The following is a 23466-nucleotide window of genomic DNA, read 5'->3' on the forward strand; positions in this document are numbered from 1 at the left end:
AGGGCGACTGAGACGCTGGACAGTGACTATGATGAGATATTGCGCTAATAAAATCAAGCGTGAGAACTTTATGATTATGTCTGTTCTCTTGTTATCATCTCAGTCAGATTGCATCATGTTACACACACATGATGTGTTAAAGGACAAGTTCGGTATTTTGCACTTAAAGCCCTGTTTACAGATCGTTTCTGATGAAATAGAACGGTTAAGATTAAAATGTGGACACATGCTGCTGTCCCGAGAATTTTAGGTTTATTTCGCTTTCCCCCCACCTACACAATGGCTGCATAGGTGCACTGGAGCAATCCTTCATAAAACGCATTAAACTTTCGTTTACAAAGACGTGAAACTCACCGAGTGGTCAGGGGTGTTCAGTGATATGCTCACACAGAAATCGCTGCAAAAGATGCTTTCCAACAGGTGTTTTACTATTCGTTGTAAAACTGTGGATCTATTTTTCCAAACGCCTCACACCCGTAGATTCTTCCGTTGAGAGCTTGAATAATAAACACTCCAGCCCAGTTGGTGGCGATAATGCACCTTTGCCAATTGCAAGCAAACCGCTGGCATTTCGTTGAATACACAGAAGAAGCAGAAGAAGAAGCGGCGGAGTAATACCGTACCTCACACAGCTCACCCAATACAAGTCAATGGAGTTGGACAAAAACTACGATAAAACCTGTTGGAAAGCATCTTTTGCAGCGATTTCTGTGTGAGCATATCAGTGAACACCCCTGACCACTCGGTGAGTTTCAGGTCTTTGTAAACGAAAGTTTAATGTGTTTTAGGAATGAATGTTCCAGTGCACCTATACACCCATTCTGTAGGTGGGGGGGGAAGCGAAATAAACCTAAAACTCTCGGGACAGCAGCATGTGTCCACATTTTAATCTTAACCGTTCTATTTCATCAGAAACGATCTGTAAACAGGGCTTTAAGTGCAAAATACCGAACTTGTCCTTTAAGATGATTTTAGCGTTTTTGAAGTGTGACAGAGAGCATTTTAAAGCGATAATGCTGGATTCATGTATTAATGTAATGTAAATTGGTCACAAGCGTTATAAAAGACGGATATTGCTTCACACTCATGCTGGATATAATCTAAATTCTGTTGCTTTTATATGAAAACAAACATGAGTCATACAAAGTATGGGTTATTTAATTTCCCCCATCTCATACTAATACAAACTATCCCACACAAACCCCGTCAGAGTTAAAGATCAACATATTAGAAGAGCACAACACACCCCGCTGTTCGTTAGTGGAGTCATTGCCAGTTAGAGGCGGAGATCTGAACAGGAACAGGAAGTACACACACGCAGGTCACACACACTTCCTCTTCTGTGGAAGAGTCTGAGGTTAAAGTCGCATGAAAGGGAAGTTACACTCGTCTTTTCATATCGAGTGACACGCTTCTGGAACAAGAGCACATGTGGGCGGGGCTTGATTGAGTCCGTTGGGAATTGATTGGATGGTTGTGGTTTGCTATTGGCTGATCTCATGTGAGTGACAGGTTAAAGCCCCGCCCTCGTCATCAGAGATGCTGCAAGAGGAACTGATTCTCATTCAACATTATTAACACAATAATGATGTGCACCGATGAATCATTTATAATAAACACGTAAAATATATTCCATATTCCAATATTCCATAAAATATTAAGAATCGTCCATTTTGATTTCATGGTGACTTTAAACATCAGGTTCATTTATATGTGAATTAACTCATGATGAATGACATATTGGAGATGCTTTTTCTGTGTGCTGTGGGCTGACTCTTACACTGTCTTTCAGAAAGAGTTGTGAACACGCCTTCCGCCCATGTGTGTGTGTGTGTGTGTGTGTGTGTGTGTGTGTGCCTGAGAGTGTGTGTGTGTGTGTGTGTGTGTGTGTGTGTGTGTGTGTGTGTGTGTGTGTGTGTGCCTGAGAGTGTGTGTGTGTGTGTGTGTGTGTGTGTGTGTGTGTGTGTGTGTGTGTGTGTGCCTGAGAGTGTGTGTGTGTGTGTGTGTGTGTGTGTGTGTGTGTGTGCCTGAGTGTGTGTGTGTGTGTGTGTGTGTGTGTGTGTGTGTGTGTGTGTGTGTGTGTGTGCCTGAGAGTGTGTGTGTGTGTGTGTGTGTGTGTGTGTGTGTGTGTGTGTGTGTGTGTGTGTGTGTGTGTGTGTGCCTGAGAGAGTGTGTGTGTGTGTGTGTGTGTGTGTGTGTGTGTGTGTGTGTGTGTGTGTGTGTGTGTGTGTGTGTGTGTGTGTGTGTGTGTGTGCCTGAGAGTGTGTGTGTGTGTGTGTGTGTGTGTGTGTGTGTGTGTGTGTGTGTTTCGGTTATGGTCTGTGTGTGTGTGTGTGTGTGTGTGTGTGTGTGTGTGTGTGTGTGTGTGTGTGTGTGTGTGTGTGTGTGTGTGTGTGTTTCGGTTATGGTCTGTGTGTGTTTGGTTTCCTCCACTGAGGTTATAGAGACAGCAGGAGTGTGTGAATATGGCTGATACACTCGCGCTCAGTCCTAACACTCGTCGTTACACCTTTAGGAAGTATAATGCATGACAAACAACCAATTTCAGAAGTAACAAGGAATCTGCCAATATTATAATGCATTTTAACTTTGGTTACAACTACTTGTGAAAAGATATAATGCATTATAACGTACATTATGAATCCCTCTATATCCATCAAGGCTTTAAGTGAAGTGATATATCAGGAGAGTGTGTACTGTTATCTGTGCTCTCCAAGGCTGTGTATTGGTGGGTTTTTGAACACATTGTGTTTAGATATAATGTGGCTTTGAGAAAGTCGTTGTTGCTTTATTGAAGCGCTGAGAGAAGAGAACAGAGGCTGGTGTGTGCTCAGGGCTTCAGTAATCAGCACATCGGATGCTGTACTGCTCTTATACGGGTAACCGGTCCGGCCGGTTCACATTAACCGCTTATAAAGTAATGGCCTGTTGAAACTCTCCTGTGGAGTTCAACACTCGTGTGCTGTCAGGATCAGCCTCTGTGCCGGATGGAAACACTGGGGGACTTTGGGTCGTTTACAGTAGTGTAGAAGTGTAAGTTGTAGAAGTGTAAGTGTAGAAGTTGTGCGCTGAGAAAAATGTGCAAAATCTAAATATATGGTTGTCCATCCTAGAGGAGAAACTGTGTACCGTTACTGTGTAACCGCAGACCAGAACTACGGGAAAAGCCACTGGAAAAGATCATGGAAGCATATATTTCTTTTGCTATCCTACTTTATAAATAGTTTAATAGTTGCATGTTATTATCTGCATTTATCATTGTTTTTTCCTTGTTTCACCATATCGGTATCGGCCAATATATGATCGTTTTTAATGCTAGCGTTATCGGTCTGATGAGGAAATCTGCCCGATATATTAAAGCCGATTAATAATGTATTATTTCCTTCAGCTGAGACTCTTCAGATGTTCAACATGATGGGTTTGAAATGTGCAGTTCAAGTCTGTCATATCGGCTACATATTATGAACATTATAAATAGGGCTGAACGATATTCTGTTTTAACATCGACACCGCGATGTGCGAATGAGCGATAGTCATCGCCGGAACATGCCATGTGAAGGGCAGTGGCACCCACAGTGTATAAGAGAACGGTGGCACACAGTAAACACCAGTCAAAATCAGCTATTTGGGACTATTTCGTCTCCAAAAAGGAGGATGTTGACCAAAAAGAGGTACTTTGCTGGAGTGTTATAGAGTTGTGGATGGTTGTCTTTTTTTAAAAGTCTTTTATTTTTCGTGTTCGCATTTATGAGGAAATAAATGCGACCGTTATGAAAGCGGCACTAAAAGACTGCTTTAAAACTTTCACAGAGACCTCAAACAGAAAGCACAAAGCCTTTCGTAAAAGCAAATTTTGTTTTGAATTAATTGTATCTTAATTTTAATGTGTTTCATTATCCAATTTCCCTGCAGGAGCAGCACGCGCTAAAGTGCTTTGATGGCTCGTAATATCGCAATATATATCGTTGGGAAAAAAGGATCGCAATGTAATTTTTTTCCCAATATCGTGCAGCCCTAATTATAATTGTGTGTTTGGGTCATGGGTTTTAATGGTGAGAACTTTTGTTTGTGCAATCAGGCTCTCAAAGAAGATTTTCCAGCCAATATATCGGTTATCGGTTTACAAATATAAAAAATTATCGGTTATCGGTTTTGGCCAAATTTGTCATCTTCCTATTAAAACTCCCAGCGCTCCTGAACCGGTGAACTGTTGTCCTGCATCACATGTGTGTGTGTGGATCTGTCCTGTGTGTGTGTGTGTGTGTGTGTGTGTGTGTGTGTGTGTGTGTGTGTGTGTGTGTCTACATGTGTGTGTGTGGATCAGAGCTGGCTTGTTGTCTGGCTTGTTCTTCATGCTGTGTGTGTGTGTGTGTGTGTGTGTGTGTGTGTGTGTGTGTGTGTGTGTGTGTGTGTGTGTGTGTGTGTGTGTGTGTGTGTGTGTGCCCTTGTTTATATTACATTGTGGGGACCAAATGTCCCCATAAGAATAGTAAAACCTGAGATCACCTACATTGACCAGCCAGCGGTCCCCACTTTTCAAAAGGCTTATAAATCACACAGGATAAGTTGTTTTGAGAAAGTAAAAATGCAGAATGTTTCCTGTGATGGGTAGGTTTAGGGGTAGGGTTAGTGTAAGGGGACAGAATATACAGTTTGTACGGTATAAAAACCATTACGTCTATGGAGAGTCCCCACAAAGATAGTGAACCAGACGTGAGTGTGTGTGTGTGTGTGTGTGTGTGTGTGTGTGTGGTGTGTCTACATGTGTGTGTGGATCAGAGCTGGCTTGTTGTCTGGCTTGTTCTTCATGCTGTGTGTGTGTGTGTGTGTGTGTGTGTGTGTGTGTGTGTGTGTGTGTGTGTGTGTGTGTGTGTGTGTGTGTGTGTGTGTGTGTGTGTGTGTGTGTGTGTGTGTGTGTGTGTGTGTGTGTGTGTGTGTGTGTGTGTGTGTGTGTGTGTGTGTGTGTGTGTGTGTGTGTGTGTGTCAGGTGAGATCTTTCACTCATTTCACTCAGTCTGTCCCTTTGTGTCTCGACCTCAGATCTCTGTCCTCCTCCTGGCCTCTGTGAAACATTATCCTGGTAACACTTTAGAATACTGTATCTTACTTACTGCATAACTAATAAGGCATTATTGAGGAACTAATAGATAATTATTTATTAACACTTAAGTCACTACTGTTAACTACTAAGGAAGATGTGTTAACTAATTAGTATGTAATAGAATTGTATGATTGTGTTAAGTTTAAGTTAGTTAATCAATAACTAATGAGTTATGTCATAACTCTTGAAGAACTATTATTAATTATCTATTAATTAATGTGCAAGAAAAATAACTAAGAAGTAACTACTAATGAACAGTCATACACAGTGGTTACTACAATAAACCGTTTTATTTTAGCAGTGGAGTGGTGGATGAAGTACACAAATCAAGTACTTGAGTAAAAGTACAGATAACCCAATCAAATATTACTCCAGTAAAATGATAAACTGTTGGCCTATTCATTTTCAAAATTACCTTAGTAAAAGTATAAGGTAATTACTTGAAAAGTAAAAAGCACTGATCAATGTTTTTTATTTTATTTTCTAGCCAGTTTTAGTCATTCTTCAGCACTAATAAGAAAGATAAGTGCAGACATTTACTAGGCTATATATTGATCTGCAAATAAGCAAACTTTTTATTTAATTAGCAAAATGTATCATAATGTATGATAACTTATCTATTTTACAAAGGTTTAGATAATACCGTTAATAATGTGTTTTTTACAGTAAGTTTGATTTGAGTCAGAAGTATGTGGCAATTCTGTATTAATTACTAATGAGTTCCCTGTATTCTCACTTTAGAATACTGTTCCAGGTTCCAAGTAATTCCTGAAGAATTATCTAATAATTATTTGTTAATTACCAATTAATTTCCTTATATGTTCACTTTAGAATACTGTTTCAGGTTATACGTAGCCTAATTCCTGGATAATTATTTGATAATTATTTATTAATTACTAATGAATTCCCTATATTCTCACTTTAGAATACTGTTCCAGGTTCCAAGTAATTCCTGAAGAATTATCTAATAATTATTTGTTAATTACCAATTAATTTCCTTATATGTTCACTTTAGAATACTGTTTCAGGTTATAAGTAGCCTAATTCCTGGATAATTATTTGATAATTATTTATTAATTACTATTGAGTTCCCTATATTCTCACTTTAGAATACTGGTCCAGGTTCTAAGTAATTCCTGAAGAATTATCTAATAATTATTTGTTAATTACCAATTAATTTCCTTATATGTTTACTTTAGAATACTGTTTCAGGTTATAAGTAGCCTAATTCCTGAATAATTATTTGATAATTATTTATTAATTACTAATGAGTTCCCTATATTCTCACTTTAGAATACTGTTCCAGGTTCTAAGTAATTCCTGCAGAATTATTTGATAATTATTTATGAATTACTAATAAATTCCCTATATTTTCAGTTTCCCTCAGTCATTGCCTCAAACATGAATTTACTCAATGGCATTCTATGCTGAGGAAAACAGACACACACAGTACTGTATATAAAATATAAAAACTAATCTGAGGTTAGTTTTGTATGACTGTTCATTAGTAGTTACTTCTTAGTTATTTTTCTTGAACCTTAATTAGTAGATAATTAGTAGTAGTTCTTCAAGAGTTATGACAGAATTAATTATTTATTGATTAACTAACTGTTACTGAACACAATCATAAAAATATATTACATACTGATTAGTTAACACAAATTCCTTAGTAGTTAACAGTTGTGAAGAAGTAGTTAATGAATAATTACCTATTAGTTCTTCAATAATTACTTATTAGTTATGCAGTAAGTAAGATACAGTATTCTAAAGTGTTACCATTATCCTTAATCACACAGCTCTTCACTTCACATGCGGGTTTATGTTTACTGACGGCCTCAGAAGCTGATTACTGCGAGAAATGACATCAACTGAACCCATCTGCAGGATCGGGACAAACTCAACACAATCCCTGTGTTCGACTGCGCCTCGTGTGTGTGTGTGTGTGTGTGTGTGTGTGAAAGTGCCTGTTCACAGGTAAACTCACTCATAACACCGATATGAAGGGTCAGACGAGTCTGCTGTTCTCCCTCGTATCACATGACTTCAGTTTGAAAATTGGTTAAACGTGATTGAAAACAAATCTGACCATAATATCGACTTCCCTGATGATTCTGCTGCTAGGGATGCACAAATATGAACATATACCTATAATTCTTTATATTTGAAAGCCTATTAACTGATATATTGGCTGATGAATCTAAATTCAAGTTTTTATATAATTTTTGAGAGCCTGATTGCAAAAACAAAGTCTCGCCATTAAAACCCATGACCCAAACACACAATAATGATGTTCTGATGATAATGATCTAGCCGATATCACAGATGTTGCATTTGCTGTATTTTCCTCTTATGAAGCGATTCCAGCAAGCAGTTCATAACCATCATGATGAACATCTGAAGAGTCTCAGCTGGAGGAAATAACACATTATTAATCATTAATAACGAAAACATTAAACATGATGATATATATTGGCCGATACGGATATGGCGGCCGATATATCGAGCATCCCTAGCAGCTCAATCACTATTTAAATAGTTATGATCATCATATTACAGCAGCAGTCTTGCGCTGACCGGGATTCACACAGGGAGTTTTGCTCCAGGCACACGTACTGTAACACTTATAATCATTATAATCAGAAATAAAAGCTGCGTAGTTTGTGGGGGGGTTGGGGGGGAGATAACCCCTTCAATATTTAAATCTATGCATTACAACCCCCCCCAATATTTATTCCACGATCACATGAAAAATATGCAGACCCAAACTTCAACCCCCCCAATGTTCAAACCAAATCTACGCCCTTGCTCACACCTGTCAGTAAATGTACGTCAATCCCAGATATGTACAGTGTGAGCTTCCCTAAAGCACTGCTCAGAGAACGAGTGAAGACTTCAGTATAGCAGCTCTCTCCATCACTGCACATCATCATCATGATTTACGGCCGTTATACCACAGCGCTCGCTGCTGTACAGTGTGCACACGGAGTAATTACAGTAATTAATGAAGAATGAGACTGACAGGAGCCCTTTCACAGTGTAAATTACCAGTAAATCCTCATTACAGATCATGTGTGAACAGCACACTTGTGTATTTATGGGGAAATTACTTTACACTGATATCCAGGGTTTACTGTGGGGCTGATCACTGATGACATCTACTGTCACTTTAGAACCGAGGGTCATGTGTGAGATATGTGATCTGATGATCTGATGATCTGAGGACTGAAACCCCAGGTCCACACAGCATCTGATCGGATGGAGAAGCTGAAGAGCAGAATGATGTCCTCTGAGTGATCATAAACGCATGACTCTTCTGTCCTGTCACTGGTTCACCTGACTCTGTCCTCACTCACGCTCCCTCAGGCGCTTCCAGACCCGTTAGCCCAGGGGTGCTAACCCTGCTCCTGATCCACTGCACAGGTCATCTCCAGCCCCAATCAAACACACCTGCCTGTAATATTCAAGTGATCCTGAAGACGTTAGTTGGTGCTTCAGGTGTGTTTGACTAGGGCTGGAGATGCCCTGTGCTGTGGATCGGCAGGAGCAGGGTTAGCACCCCAGCGTAAGACTCTCCTTCGTCTGAGGAACTCAAGTGAGGATATTTTAATGACATCTGAGAGATTTCTGTCCCTCCACTGAAACTCTGTTAGACGTTCATGAGTCGAGCCGTTTAAGACGCTCACATGCACGTCTGCTTCATAATGACACCCCGTCAGGAAAATAATAATAATAATAACTGGGGACTGGGATACAGGTCAGCTGTCCACACACCTGATGTTAAACCAGTAACTCAGATTGGATGTGACAAAATGCAAGTCCAAATTCTCTTTTCTTTTCTTTTCTTTTTTGATGAGACAAGAATGATCCATGATTTCATGAGCAAATCAAGCCTGGCGATATACATATGCATCAATCTCCGACACACAGCACTCCTCCATCCTCCAGCGATTACTGCCGCAATCCATTAGCCCTCGTGCACTTCTTCCCATGATGCCCTTGAAGGGAATTCTGCTTCACCTTTGTGTTTAAACACAGATAAAACTCCCAGTGCTGAGCCAAACCAGTTCAGCTCCCAGTGCCGAGCCTCATGTGCTGAGCCAAACCAGTTGTTCCTCATGATCTCAGTCAGAAACTCATTGCAGGAGGGACACCGGTGCAGTTCCTCTAACAGGAGGTCAGGAGGACTCTTCTCACCGAACGCAAGTGTGTGTGTGTGTGTGTGTGTGTGTGTGTGTGTGTGTGTGTGTGCGGTCTGCTAAACACAGATCTCTCAGCGCGCGCGACAGGACAGACGCGTCGCGGCACAGGCGCTGGAAACGGGAACTAATTGCATCACTTCGCTAAAAAATGGCTAAATAGGCACAAAAAATATGAATATCAACGGATTCACAAGCAAATGCATGACATGCAGACCTTCCACAGCACACACACACACACACACACACACACACACGAGAACAAAGACACGGTGGGTAGTGTGTGTATGAGGACAAAGAGGGATGCGCTGAAGATGATCTATAACGCGTGGCCGCGTTCATCAAACTCGTTACATGTAACTTCAGCGCTTTGTGTGTGTGTGTGTGTGTGTGTGTGTGTAACATCATGCTGCAGTGTCTCTTTGTATGTCCCTCCCCCATTGATTCCCTTCAGTGCGAGACAACGTGTCCTTACAGACGCACAATGGACTCGAGCTCGGCGTAATACACTCTTCCTCTAACTCTCACACACACTACACACACATCTATATGAGCTCATCAACACAGGAATATGTATTTATGTATATCTATAAGTTAATTTGATCCAGCAGAGCAGCAGGAACACCGCTGGCCGGAGCCGTCCAGAAATAATGTATTAAATAATGTCACTGTTTTAACAATAATGCTTATGCATTCTTTAAAAAGAACAAACACAGCTGTTTAATTCAAACATAAGATGTCGTTATAACTCATTTATAACTCACCTTTGCATTAGTGTCTTTCATTCTTTCCTGGCGAGCTTTCGGTAACGGGTCCGAGACACGGGACATTGCGGAAAAATGAAAACTTCACCCTGAGCCGGACGATATAAAATCCAGATGTTTGAGTCTAATCCAGAGAATAAGCATCCAGTGATGGAGAAATATGATCAAACATGTGCATGAACGTTATAGCTCCATTTAGTCTCACGTGAACTGCGTTTAATAAGACGCACTAGGGTTTTTTTTCTCTCTTTTTCTTCTTCCACAGGAAACTCCACAGCCTTCATGAGAACTGCCCTAATCAGACTTTCCACCAATAGCAGTCGTGTATTTCTCTGACTGACAGGCGCTTGACCAATCAGAGTTGCCAACCGACTCCGCCCATCACAGTTACAGTACAGACTACAGCAGGACGCGCCACATGGTGTGTGTGTGCGCGCGTGTGTGTGTGAGAGAGAGATAGAGTGTGCCCTTGTTTATATTACATTGTGGGGACCAAATGTCCCCATAGTAAAACCTGAGATCACCTACATTGTGGGGACCAGCCAGCGGTCCCCACTTTTCAAAAGGCTTATAAATCACACAGGATAAGTTGTTTTGAGAAAGTAAAAATGCAGAATGTTTCCTGTGATGGGTAGGTTTAGGGGCAGGGGCAGTGTTAGGGGACAGAATATACAGTTTGTACGGTATAAAAAACATTACGTCTATGGAAAGTCCTCACAAAGATAGTGAACCAGACATGTGTGTGTGAGCGTGTGTGTGTGTGTGTGTGTGTGTGTGTGTGTGTGTGTGTGTGTGTGTGTGAGACAGTGAAGGGAAGTCCTGAACAAACACTCTAAGGCTGCTGTGAGTCTGATCGCTGCTTTGAACATGTGTTGATGATGATGGTTCAAAGCATCAGGCGTTCATTATTCTGTACAGCTAAAAGGAAACTCATTCATTACTATTGCATTTCAAATATTGTATGATACAATAACCCAGTGCTTTTTTATTATAAGGTCTACATTTATTGATTTTATATCTGTGAGTAATTCAACCTACATTAGATACACTCCAGCCAATCTGGTATATAACAATAGTGTAAAGAGTTTAGTATAGAGTGTTTAGTATAGAGTGTTTGCAGTCGAGCTGTTAATCAAGTAAACGCGGTGAATAATTAAACTGGTGGAAGAAGGGAGAAAGGAAACGGTGACTCAGTCTCTAAACAGCACATGTAGGATTTACGGTAATAAATGTTAAATCTGCTCAGGCAGACACACACACACAGGAGGCTATCGGAGTTAATATCCGCTGTTAATGACCGGCTTGGTTTACTTTAATGAACTGAGTAATAGAAGAGAAGATGACTGACAGCAAGGCCTCAGATATGAGCTAAGGAATCGAGATCTTTAAATTATACACGTCTCCATCATTGCCTCACTGTGAAGATAAACTAGTCATTTGTGTAATTCTGTTATTGTTGTATAGTGTGGGTCCTCGCCCCTGCCATGCGTTCGGCTCAGGTTATAAAGACACACTCCACAACTGTTGTGCAGATCTGAGTCGTCTGGAAGAGTCTGTGAGCGTCAGAGCCGGTCTGATGGTGAATCACACACTCGAGAATCTATCTTCAAACATTCTGGGCAGATTGTTGAGCACACACTGGGTTCTTCTGAAAGTTTGGTGTTGGTGATCCACAGTTTTCCCTTGTAACAATTCACAAAGTGTCCATAGATCATTTCTATCCACCATAGATAATTTCTCAAATTGTTTATCTGATCTGTCTCAGCTGCTCAGTGAACCCAAACAAACAGATGAACTAGAAGAACTAACTAGCACTTTGACTATGAGCACCATTCTCTCTGGAACACTGGATATTGTTGCACCAGTTAAATTAAAAAAGGTCAGAGAGAAAAGTAAAGCACCATGGTACAACAATACTACGCGTGTTCTAAAGAGAGAAACCCGTAATTTAGAGCGTAAATGGAAACAAACTAATTTAGAGGTCTTTAGAATCGCGTGGTATGTCACGTTATAAAAAGGCCCTAAAAGCGGCCAGGGCTGAGCACCTCTGCAAACTAATAGAAAATAACCAAAATAATCCAAGGTTTTTATTTAAAGCCGAACTCTGCAACTCTAGCGAACTCTAGTCACTTCTTCGCTGATTTTCCTTTTTGTTGTCGCATGTTTTCCCCACGAGCTCCCCCTACAGCTGTGGGGGGGCGTATATTTCACAACACAGCCGTAAAAAACTCACTTGCGGCGGCCTCCTCCCCCTCTCTACTGCTGCTCATGTGCGTTTGTTTTGATCGGAGCAAGCCAGCTGTCTCGTGTGGAGCTATGTCTGACCATAGACATCTGTGTCTGGCTACCGAGGTGGGTAATCTGGTAATACATCATACATGCGTGTGTGTTTATGTCGAATTGCCGTCAAGCAATTCGTGTTTCGCGCTCGTTCTCGTTTCTCACGAGACTTCCTATTTCTATCTTGCCGGGACGGTAGTCCCCAAGTTGCAAGGTTGGTTTTCCGCCTGGGGACGCTGGGGGGAGCGGGGAAAGTCACCAATATCACCAGAACAGGTTGTTTAACCATCCAAATGATTTCTAGACAGTTTTATTAAGTTAAAAAAGTTACCAAGTTCTCCTTTAACACCGTGGCTAGAATAACAAATAAACAGACATCACCCGAACAAAATATGCCGTTACAGTTTAGTAGTAATGATTTCATGAATTTCTTCACTGAGAAAATAGAAAGCATCAGAACCACAATTATAAACATTCAATCCTCAATCGCGCCTTATAACTCAGCCTCGATTATCACCCCGCAAGAACAATTACAGTGCTTTACAACTATAGGACAGGAAGAGCTAAATAAACTTATCACCTCATCTAAAACAACATGTTTATTAGATCCTATACCAACTAAACTACTGAAACAAGTGTTACCTATAGTGGAAGAGCCTCTCCTCAATATTATTAACTCGTCTTTATCTTTAGGTTATGTTCCAAGAGCATTTAAACTGGCAGTTATAAAACCTCTCATTAAGAAACCACAATTAGATAATAATAACCTAGCAAATTATAGACCAATCTCAAATCTTCCATTTATGTCTAAAATACTAGAAAAAGTTGTGTCCGCTCAACTGGGCTCTTTCTTACAAGAAAATGACATCTATGAGAAGTTTCAGTCTGGGTTCAGGCCGCATCATAGCACTGAAACTGCGCTCGTTAAAATCACAAATGATTTACTTTTAGCTTCTGGCCAAGGCTGTATTTCAATACTAGTTTTACTTGATCTTAGTGCTGCGTTCGATACTATAGATCACACAATACTCTTAGATCGACTACAAAATTATACTGGTGTTCAAGGACAAGCATTAAGCTGGTTTAGATCGTATTTATCTGACCGCTACCATTTTGTCTATTTGAATGGAGAAAAATCTATCATAACTCCAGTAAACTATGGAGTGCCGCAGGGATCTGTGTTAGGCCCTCTGTTATACTCAATATATATGCTGCCACTTGGAAATATTATAAGGAAACATGGAATTAGTTTCCACTGTTATGCTGATGACACTCAACTATATATTTCATCACGGCCGAATGAAAACGCTAAATTATCTAAACTGACAGTGTGTTAAAGATATAAAAGATTGGATGACGCGTAATTTTTATTATTAAATCCAGATAAGACAGAGGTAATACTTATCGGTTCAAAAAACCACCCACAAAACCTCTCACACTACAACTTTAACATAGTAGGATGTCCTGTTACTTTATCCTCTACAGTAAAAGACCTGGGTGTTATACTTGACTGCAACCTGTCTTTTGAAAATCATATTTCATATGTTACAAAAACAGCCTTTTTCCACCTTAGAAACTACGTAAGCTACGTAAGCTACGTAATATGCTATCTGTTTCTGATGCAGAAAAGCTAGTTCATGCATTCATGACCTCGAGACTAGATTACTGCAATGCTTTATTAGCTGGTTGTCCTGCCTCCTCAATAAACAAGCTACAGTTAGTCCAAAATGCCGCCGCTAGAGTTCTAACTAGATCAAGAAAATTTGACCATATAACACCAATTTTATCATCACTGCATTGGTTACCTATAAAGTCACGCATTAATTACAAGGTATTGCTACTGACTTATAAAGCCCTAAACGGCTTAGCTCCAGTCTATTTAGCCGATCTTCTATCGCCCTATAATCCATCGCGCTCTTTAAGATCACTAAATTCGAGGCTTTTGGTCATACCTAGGATATCCAGATCAACCAAAGGAGGGAGATCATTTTCACATTTAGCTCCAAAACTCTGGAATAGCCTTCCTGATACTGTTCGTTGCTCAGACTCGCTCTCCCAGTTTAAAACTAGATTAAAGACGCATCTCTTCAGCCAGGCATTCATATAATATTTTTAATCTTACAGTTAAATCCAACCTCTAGTTTATAAACGCCAGAGGAGAACTGGCCCCCGACTGAGCCTGGGTTCTCCCAAGGTTTTTTTTTTTCTCCATTAGGTCACCTGATGGAGTTTTTCAGTTCCTTGCCACTGTTGCCTTTGGCTTGCTCAGTTGGGGATATTTTGGGGATATTTAATTTTAATTTTATCAATCAATAAATTCCATTAGAAACAAACCTTGTTGTATTATTTTAATTTTATACTGTGAAGCTGCTTTGATACAATCTGTATTGTGAAAAGCGCTATACAAATACACTTGACTTGACTTGACTTGACTTATTGAAATCTGTTCTGATTGTCAAAGTCATGCAAGTCACTGCTCTCAGTGAACGTCTGCAACACACTCTACATCACAGCCTTTAGTCTGATCATGTTCTCACGCCCCATTAAAAGATTACTGCTCTTCTGAAAATGTAATTTCCAACTTAAACTGTGGTAAATCTTGAATGCTTTAGAGCTACAGACTGAAGTTTGATCTCTTTTCAAAGATGACACATGGCAGATTATTGCTGAATTATTGCTGAAAAAGTTTTAAAAAGTGAATTTAAAAAAAGTTACAGAACTTTACGTGTATTGTTATGAAAAATGCACCAAAATACTATTTAAATTTTTTATATGAAATATATATTTTCCAAATCATGTTTTACTCTAAATCTGCAAGAAAACCAAAGCCATAAATCTAAACAAGTTGTGTTCCAAATGTGAGGTTGATATCTCAGTAAATGATCTTTCAGTGAGATGTTGTTCGGCTGCAGTACCAAACGCTTCCACTAGAGGGAATTCGTCTCCATTCATTTCCAATGCGTCATTTTTGACCGCGAGGAGCATAAAAGTGTGACTATTTTTTCAGGACCATTTAACCGTCCCAGCCCTCCTCTCCTCGACAGGGATCATCCCGCTGTAATGAACAGAGGCCCAGAGCAGTGGTCGCCAACCCGTTGATCTTTCCCGAAAATAACAAATCCTAATCCTGGAAATTGCGCCAATTTTGGTTGCATATGCTCCCGAAATTGAATCTGTGCAACCTCAACATTTCTTTGGGAGCATTTGTGCGAGTGCAAATAATTGTTGTGGTGCCACTTTTTTCTAGAGATGCACCGGTCGACCGGCCATAAATCGGAAACGGCTGATTTTTTGTTTTATTGTGGCTGATCTCTCACAAACTGCATTGCAATAATTTCCCGAAATGTTATTTGTGTGAAAATATTATGAAGTCTGTTAACAGGATGTCAACACAGTCCAGAGACACAGTTCACCTTGAACCTCACAGCAGACTTTCTGACGAGACACAAGAAACTCAAACTGTGGCTCAGATTTGGAGTGTTTTTGGCGAGGTGGGGATGGACCTCTTTGCATCGCAAGATTTCTAGATTTCTAGACTTCTTAGGCGAGCCAAAAGAACATCTCAGACACAGAATATCCACCATGGGGAAATCTCAGAGTAAAACTGGGAGCTGTGAAAAATATGATACACCGGAGTTTTGCCAGATGAAAAGTTTATCTATGTATCATCTTTTTACTCTTTTAATTAATTTTATAACTCTATCATATGTCTCTTTTAATTTCTTTTATAACTGTTTTAATTTTCCTTGCTTTTATTTCTAATACTAATCAGTGCCAACCTCCGGCACTCTGGGGACAGATCCCTTCACTCATACATGGCCGAATGTGAAGCCATATGCATTCCCTCCAGTCAAGTTCATCCCTTTGGTCCTTTTCAGAGTGAGGGAGTGCCGGATTCGCCTTTATCTGGACAATAACTTTATCCTAGAGCTGCTGTAAAGCCTAAACAATCTCTGTTACTTCAATTTCCTATTATCACTGTAAAGCTGCTTTGAAACCATCAGTATTGTTAAAGTGCTATATAAATGACGGTGACTAGACTTGACTTCTATTGGTAGCCAGGTGTGGTTTTCGAAGCTTGGCTCCCTGGTGGAAGGGTCCCTTGGGAAAGGATCCAGTCAGGAGAGATGTGTTGTCTCAGGTCCAGGGCAGGATTTGCCGTCCTCAACCCGGGATTTGGAGACTGTAGGTGTGGCCGATCAGGGGCAGCTGCTAATGGCTTCTGGTCTTCCCGCAAATGTTCGTGCTTGTACGTATTCTACTAGACGGCTGTATTTTCCCAAGTGGAAGATCTTTGAGTCTTGGTGTACGTCTCGTGCAGTGGATCCTGTCAGCTGCTCGGTTGGTTCAGTGCTGAAATTCCTGCAGGATAAGTTTGATGCCGGAGCGGCTACGACTACTTTGAGGGTTTATGTCACGTCGGGAGGTTCCCTTAAAGGGTTAATTCACCCGAAAATTAAAACTCTGTCAGTAATTACTCTCCTTCATGTTGTTCCAACCCCGTAAGTCCTTCGTTCATCTTCGGAACACAAATTAAGATATTTTTGATTAAATCTGAGAGTTGTCTCACTCCTCCATAGGCTTCTAGGGATTGAAACTTGCTGGCCCAGAAAAGTTATTAAACTCATCATTAATATAGTCCAAGTGACTACAGTGGCTCAATCTTAAGTTTATAAAGCGACGAGAATACTTTTTGTGCGCAAAAAAACCCCAAAATAACGACTTTATTCCACTATTCATTTCCTTCTCCCTGGGCCTCGAGTGAGTTCACGTAGTGTTTTAGCGTAGCGCTTCTGTGTTGTACATCACGCGCATCACACACATGACCAGCGTCGGCCAATAGTGAGCCTACGTGTGACGTACAACACAGACGCGCTGCGCTATTACACTACGTGAACTAACTCGAGGCCCAGAGAGAAGGAAATGAAAAGTGGAATAAAGTCGTTATTTTTGTTTTTTTTTGTGCACAAAAAGTATTCTCGTCGCTTGATAAACTTAAGATTGAGCCACTGGAGTCACTTGGACTATATTAACGATCTCTTTAATAACTTTTCTGGGCCAGCAAGTTTCAATCACTTAGAAGCCTATAGAGGAGTGAGACAACTCTCAGATTTAATCAACAATATCTTAATTTGTGTCCCGAAGATGAACGAAGGTCTTGAGTAATTACTGACAGAGTTTTCATTTTTGGGTGAACTAACCCTTTAAGTTTATCAAGCAACGAGAATACTTTTTGTGCAAAAAACAAACAAACTAAAATAACGATTTTATTCAACTATTAGTTTTCTTCTGTGTGGGCCTCTGAGTGAGTTCACGAGAGCCACGACGCATGCGCGAGAACTGAGAAGATTGAGAACAACATGAGGGTGAGTAATTACTGACAGAATTTTCATTTTTGGGTGAACTAACCCTTTAACTAGACACCGTTTGGGCTCTTTGTTTATGCGTGGAGATAGACGCTTGAGACCTGCGCGTTCTGCTTGTGTCCCTTTCTGGGATTTGCCAGTTGTTTTGGAGAGGTTATTGGAACCGCCTTTCGAGCCTTTGGAGCCTTTGGAGCCGGACTCTGACCTCAGAGTGGCACTTTCTTGTGTGGTATATCGTTCCCATTGTGTCATAGCTACACAGAAATGAGGGAACCTATGAAAGAGAACATCTCGGTTATTTGTGTAACCCATGTTCTCTGAATAGGGAACGAGACTCTGCATTCGCTTCCAAGCTCCTCTCGCTGCCGAGGGTGGCTTCTTTGACAGAAAACCTATGGCTCGTTCACTATATCAACAGTGAGCCATCTGCTAATAAATTAGCGTGATGCTATACGGGTTCAGACAATCAGCTCCTATTCTCTATTCAGAGAACATGGGTTATGTAAGTAACCCGAGACGTTTTGTTTCACTAAAATAAATTCAGCTTGCTTTGGTATTTCATTATCTAATGCAATGACATTCATTCATTTTTGTATGTGCAAGTTAAGTGAACAAATAGTATTTGGGGCCAATGTATATAGTTTTACGTATTATTCTATAACATAAAATACATCATACCCCCTTCTGGTTTTTATAGCTTTTACTTGTCTTGTAAAAAGGAGGTTGTCTGTCATTAAACGTCATCAGCTGAACAGATAAAGTCATCTACTCACTAGTTCACTTTCACAGCCTCGTTTATAATCGCGCTCTTGCTCTTATATTATAACTCGAATTCTAAGGGAAAATGTTTTTTTTAAATAAAGACTGGAATAATTGTTGAAGCTTATTCTAAGGTATTTCTACTTCATTACTGTACTTAAGTAGTTTTCAAGTATCTGTACATTATCAGAGTATTTTGTGAAACTTTTACTTTTACTTCACTACTTCCCAAGCATAATATCAAAGCATAAATGGAAATTGTGTTGACGTCTAAACACTACGTTTGTTTGATATCAAACTCCAACTTTGGACAAATGTTGCAATTTGGCTGGAATAAACATCAGAAAAAAAACATTCCAACTTTAAAGAAAGATGATTACATACGGTTAGTGTGGATTTTGTTGGCATGACATCAAACTTTTATCAGGCCAATATTGCATTGGCATGAGTCATTTGGAAGATGTTTGTGTCACAGTTGTGTTCTGTTTAGTTTGTTTTCATTGGACTTGTAGGCCTTTCTTTATGTCATGTGTCATTATCATTATCAGTTCATCTGTATCACCTGGGTTTAGTTCATCATCATCATCATCTACATCACCTGTGTTCTGTGTTAGTATTCAAGTTCCTTCAGTTCAGTCAGTCTTGGTCTGTTCTCTGTTGTATTTAGGTGTGTGTGAGAACCTTCTGCCTGTCTGTACCTGTTTGAATTATATTATTAGTAGACATTTTGCATTGGAACTTTTGACTCCTCCTCTTCTTCTGCCGGCACCACACCCTGACAGAAGAATGGACCGCCCAAAATGGACGATAGGGTCAAAATGATCGTCCTGGCTCAGGAGAGCCCTAACCTTTTTTATTTTGTTAATCACTTTGTATCTTGCCGCCACCAGCTCTCTTGACGACAAGACCGTAGGGGTCCTTTTCTGGATCTGGGCAACTTTCCACCACCATTTCGACCTCGCAGACACCACAGGATTGGACTGGAAAGACACCGTCAATAGGTGTCTGGAGAGTGTCGCGCCCCGATACAGAACACTGCCTGACCAGTCTGTTCTTAACGTCATGCCCGCCATGCTTGAGCCTTCGTCTTCAGCTAAGATGGCCGCCGCCTCACCGCTTGAGCCCTCAGCCAAGATGGCCGCCGCCTCGCCACCTGAGCCCTCAGCCAAGATGGCCGCCTCCTCGCTCCCTGAGCCCTCAGCCAGGATAGCCGCTGCCATGCCAAGACCTGTTCCTGTTCCCTGTTCTGTGCCTCGACCTGTTCCTGCCCCAAGGACTATCCAAATTCCCAGACCTGTTTCAGAGCCTCGTCCCGCCTCGACGCGAACTCCTGTTCCAGAGCCTCGACGCAAAGCCTCGACGCGAAGCTTCGACGCGAACTCCTCTGGCTTCGTGTCGTCCCTTCGTCCCCCCGGTTCTGTTGGACTCCTCACTCCCATCAGTTCCTCCTTGGTCCTCACTCCCTCTGTCTCCACCGTGCCCTTCTGTTTCCCCGCCTGCACCTCAGACGCCAGAGCCGGCGGCCCGCCATGTCCCCACGGATCCTCGGCGTTGCATGTACTCGTCGGCTCTCCGGCTCCACCCTGCTCTCCTCTTACTTTACTTTTACTTACTTTACTTTTATACTTTATTGTCAGACAAGTCTGAAATTTCTTGCATAACAGTGTCTATGTTTACAACATCCAACATACATTCTACATCGACGTACACTTAAACCTCACATATTCTGCATTCAGTACAACACTTATGCATCTACAACACCTTCACAATACTCTTGATTTCTGATTAAGTGTTTTTGTTCAACGCTAAGATAGCTGATGCACAAAAGAGTGTTTCAGCCTCACTTTGTTAAATCTGGGGACTCTATACCTCCGCTTTGATGGTAGTAGTTCAAACTCATTATGCAGGATATGCATAGGGTTAGAAGCTATATTATTAGCCAGCCTTAGCAAATTGTTATGAAAGGTTGAATCATAAAGCTTCTAAAGAGGCTGACCTACAAGTTTTTAGCATAACAGACAAACTCTTATACCAAACAGAGTTGCAATATTGCAATATACTCATTATCACAGACCTAAAGAACAAAAGAAGAATCTGTTTTCTTACTCCAAATGACCTAAGACGACGAAGAAAGTAAATTCTCTGCTTTGTTTTTTTACAGAGAGTATCAAGATAACATATCGTCTATAATCACTCCTAAATATTTATGTCTTAACCAATCTGATTTTCTCCTTATGAATAAAAACAGGCATTATATCAGATGCAGACCCAAATACAATCTCCTCAGTTTTACTCGTATTAATGACAAGAGCATTATTCTCACACCACTCTATCAATTTAGCCACACCTTGTTGATGAAACCCAGGACTGTCCAAATCATTCAACAGATATTAGAACCGTGTCATCAGAATACTTCAAAATATACTAATTTAACATGACAGTTCGACAGTCGTCTGTATATAAGGTGAAAAGTATGGCAGAACTAACGCAACCTTGCGGTACTCCGACATTTGTAATGATTGCAGACGACACTGTTTTATTCACTTCGACTCTCTGAACTCTATCAGTGAGAAATGAGGTATACCACTGGATCAGATAGGGATGTACATTCAACTGTGCAAGTTTTGACACCAATCTGTCAACCTGTATTGTGTTGAATGCAGAAGAGAAATCCAAAAACAAAGTTCTTACAATTGTTTTGGATTTATCTAAATGTTTAGAGATGATATGTACTAAAGCAGCAACTGCATCTTCAGTACTACAGCCTTTCTTATAGGCAAACTGCAGGATCTAATTTATCTTTAACTGTCATAACTAAATGGTGTCGTCTTAGCGGCCCCAAATTTAATGGCAAATGATCGTTGCGACGGAAGCGAATCAATCAAAACTAGCTTTAGCTGGAAAATAACTTTGTTAAGGAACCGCTATAAAGCCAAAGCAGTCTCTGTTGCCTTAAATTATATGTTTGTCTCTGTAAAGCTGCTTTGAAACAATCTACATTGTTAAAAGCGCTATATAAATGAAGATGACTTGACTTGACTTGACTTGACTAAATGCTGAAGTAACAATCTCTCTGGACATTTCACATCACAGAGGTAAGGGCTATAGGTCTAAAATCTTTATATTCTCTTGGACATGACATTTTCGGTAATGGTTTTATGTATGCGGTCTTCCATATCACAGGAACAGTATGTGTCAACGGAAGCTTGAAATACTGGTTGCCACGCCGGTGCTAGTTCTTGTGCGAAATTCTTTAAAAGACCTGCACTACATCCATCAGGACCAACAGCCTTTTCTGTATTAATAGACTGAAATGTTTTCCTAACATCCTCAACCTTAATAACAATTCTGTCCAATGATGATGGAACTATATCTATTGTTTCTTTGATCTTGTTGTGTTTGCTTTTTAGTTCAAACCTGGTAAAAAAGATGTTTAATTCATTCCCATCATCAGTTACAATAGATTTTTTTGAAGACGACAATTCAGACATTGTTTTCATAATGTCCCAAACCTTTGTAGTATTATTAGTTTTAAAGGCTTTCTCCAAAAACTTCTTTTGAACTAATTTTGTTTCCTTTAATTACATTTTTAATTCTCTTTCTGTTTAAGTGCCTTAATATCTTTATCTTTAAATGCTACTTTCCTCACATTTATCATTTCTTTAAAGGGATAGTTCGCCCTCAGATCACTTGGACGTGGCTGTGTTACAAGAGGTAAAAACGATATAAATCCTGTTCGTTTTGGGGAATGGGGAATTGTTTTACTTTGGACTTCTCTGTGCATGCTCTTTGAGACAGTGACCACAGACCTGCATTATATGACTGTCAGACAAGAACGGTTTGACCTAAAAATATCAAAATTGAAACTACTGCGGAAAAAAAGACTCCTACATCTTGGATGCCCTTGAGGTAAGCTAAAACATACCAAAATTTAATTTCAAAGTGAACTATCCCTTTAATACCTTTAGTAACATATGGTTTATTATTTGGATAAACTTTAATCTCTTTAGTAGGTATGTTCAGCTCCACACAAAGTTAATATAATCATTTAACACTATAGTTCTTTCATCAAGTGAGGCTTCATCAAAAATTTCCCAATTTGTCCAATCGAAACAGGCTTTCAGTTGTTCTACACTTTCATTCGACCACATTCTGATAATTTTCTTTTCTGGTTTGCTTTTTTTAAGTTTGGTCCTGTACACAGGAGTCATATGCACAACATTGTGGTCAGAGTTTAGAATTGGTGGCATACTATTGGACACATAAACATCCCTGACATTCACAAAGCACTTATCAAGAATATTGTTGTTTCTTGTTTGAGTCTTTACATACTGTTCAAATCCCAGCAACAAAGTCTCCAATTTGCACTGGTTTAAATCGCCCAGTACGATCACGGGTGCATTGGAGTAGCTGAGTTGTAGTTCGTGAACATAGTCTGCTATCAGGCTAGCTGCTTGAGATGGTTTAGCGCTGGGCGGGACATATACCACGAACCGCAAAATACAATCAAATTCTCTAGGCATTCTCTTCGTTTTGTTCTCACCAGCTCGCGTGGAACATTTTCGAACAGATCCTTGAATTGGCCTGTTATCAGCTCTCGAGTTGTCTTGAAGTTTAGCTCCAGCAACGTCTCCCGGGTGTAGGGGCGTGCAACCATCGTTGTGACACCGCATGTATTTGAGGTTCCACGTGCAGTTGGACATTGCATCATCAAACATAGTCCAAAGAGACCGATCGTCCACAAAATCCAAATCAAGAGTACATTTTTCCCAGCCTTCATCTTTCCACTTCTACAGGTCCCCAACCAGACACTTGACAATGGACGTCAGACAAAGAAACAAACAAACCGTAAACATACTATACTGAAACGCAGTGCTGCCGCTGAGCAGCGCACCGGAAGTGTGGGTTCTGATATCAGGTGACCAAAATTCAGTGTCAGGACAATCTGACGAATCTGACGACATTTGAGGATGATATGTTGTTGGTTTTAATTAACCAAA

The 23466-nt window shown here is 40.4% G+C and overlaps 1 protein-coding gene across 1 annotated transcript in view; it reads right to left on the reverse strand.

Annotated features, from left to right (window-relative positions):
* The window catches only part of arhgef2b (rho/rac guanine nucleotide exchange factor (GEF) 2b), a 64476-nt gene extending 54154 nt beyond the window's left edge, over nt 1-10322 (reverse strand). The window contains exon 1 of the mRNA XM_081388324.1: nt 10062-10322. Coding sequence (XP_081244450.1) covers nt 10062-10127 — 66 coding nt within the window. The 5' untranslated portion in view covers nt 10128-10322. The remainder of the gene's footprint in view (nt 1-10061) is intronic.
* Nucleotides 10323-23466: the final 13144 nt, after the last annotated feature.

Source organism: Scardinius erythrophthalmus (assembly GCF_964197995.2).
Source record: "Scardinius erythrophthalmus genome assembly, chromosome: 16".
NCBI lineage: Eukaryota > Metazoa > Chordata > Actinopteri > Cypriniformes > Leuciscidae > Scardinius > Scardinius erythrophthalmus.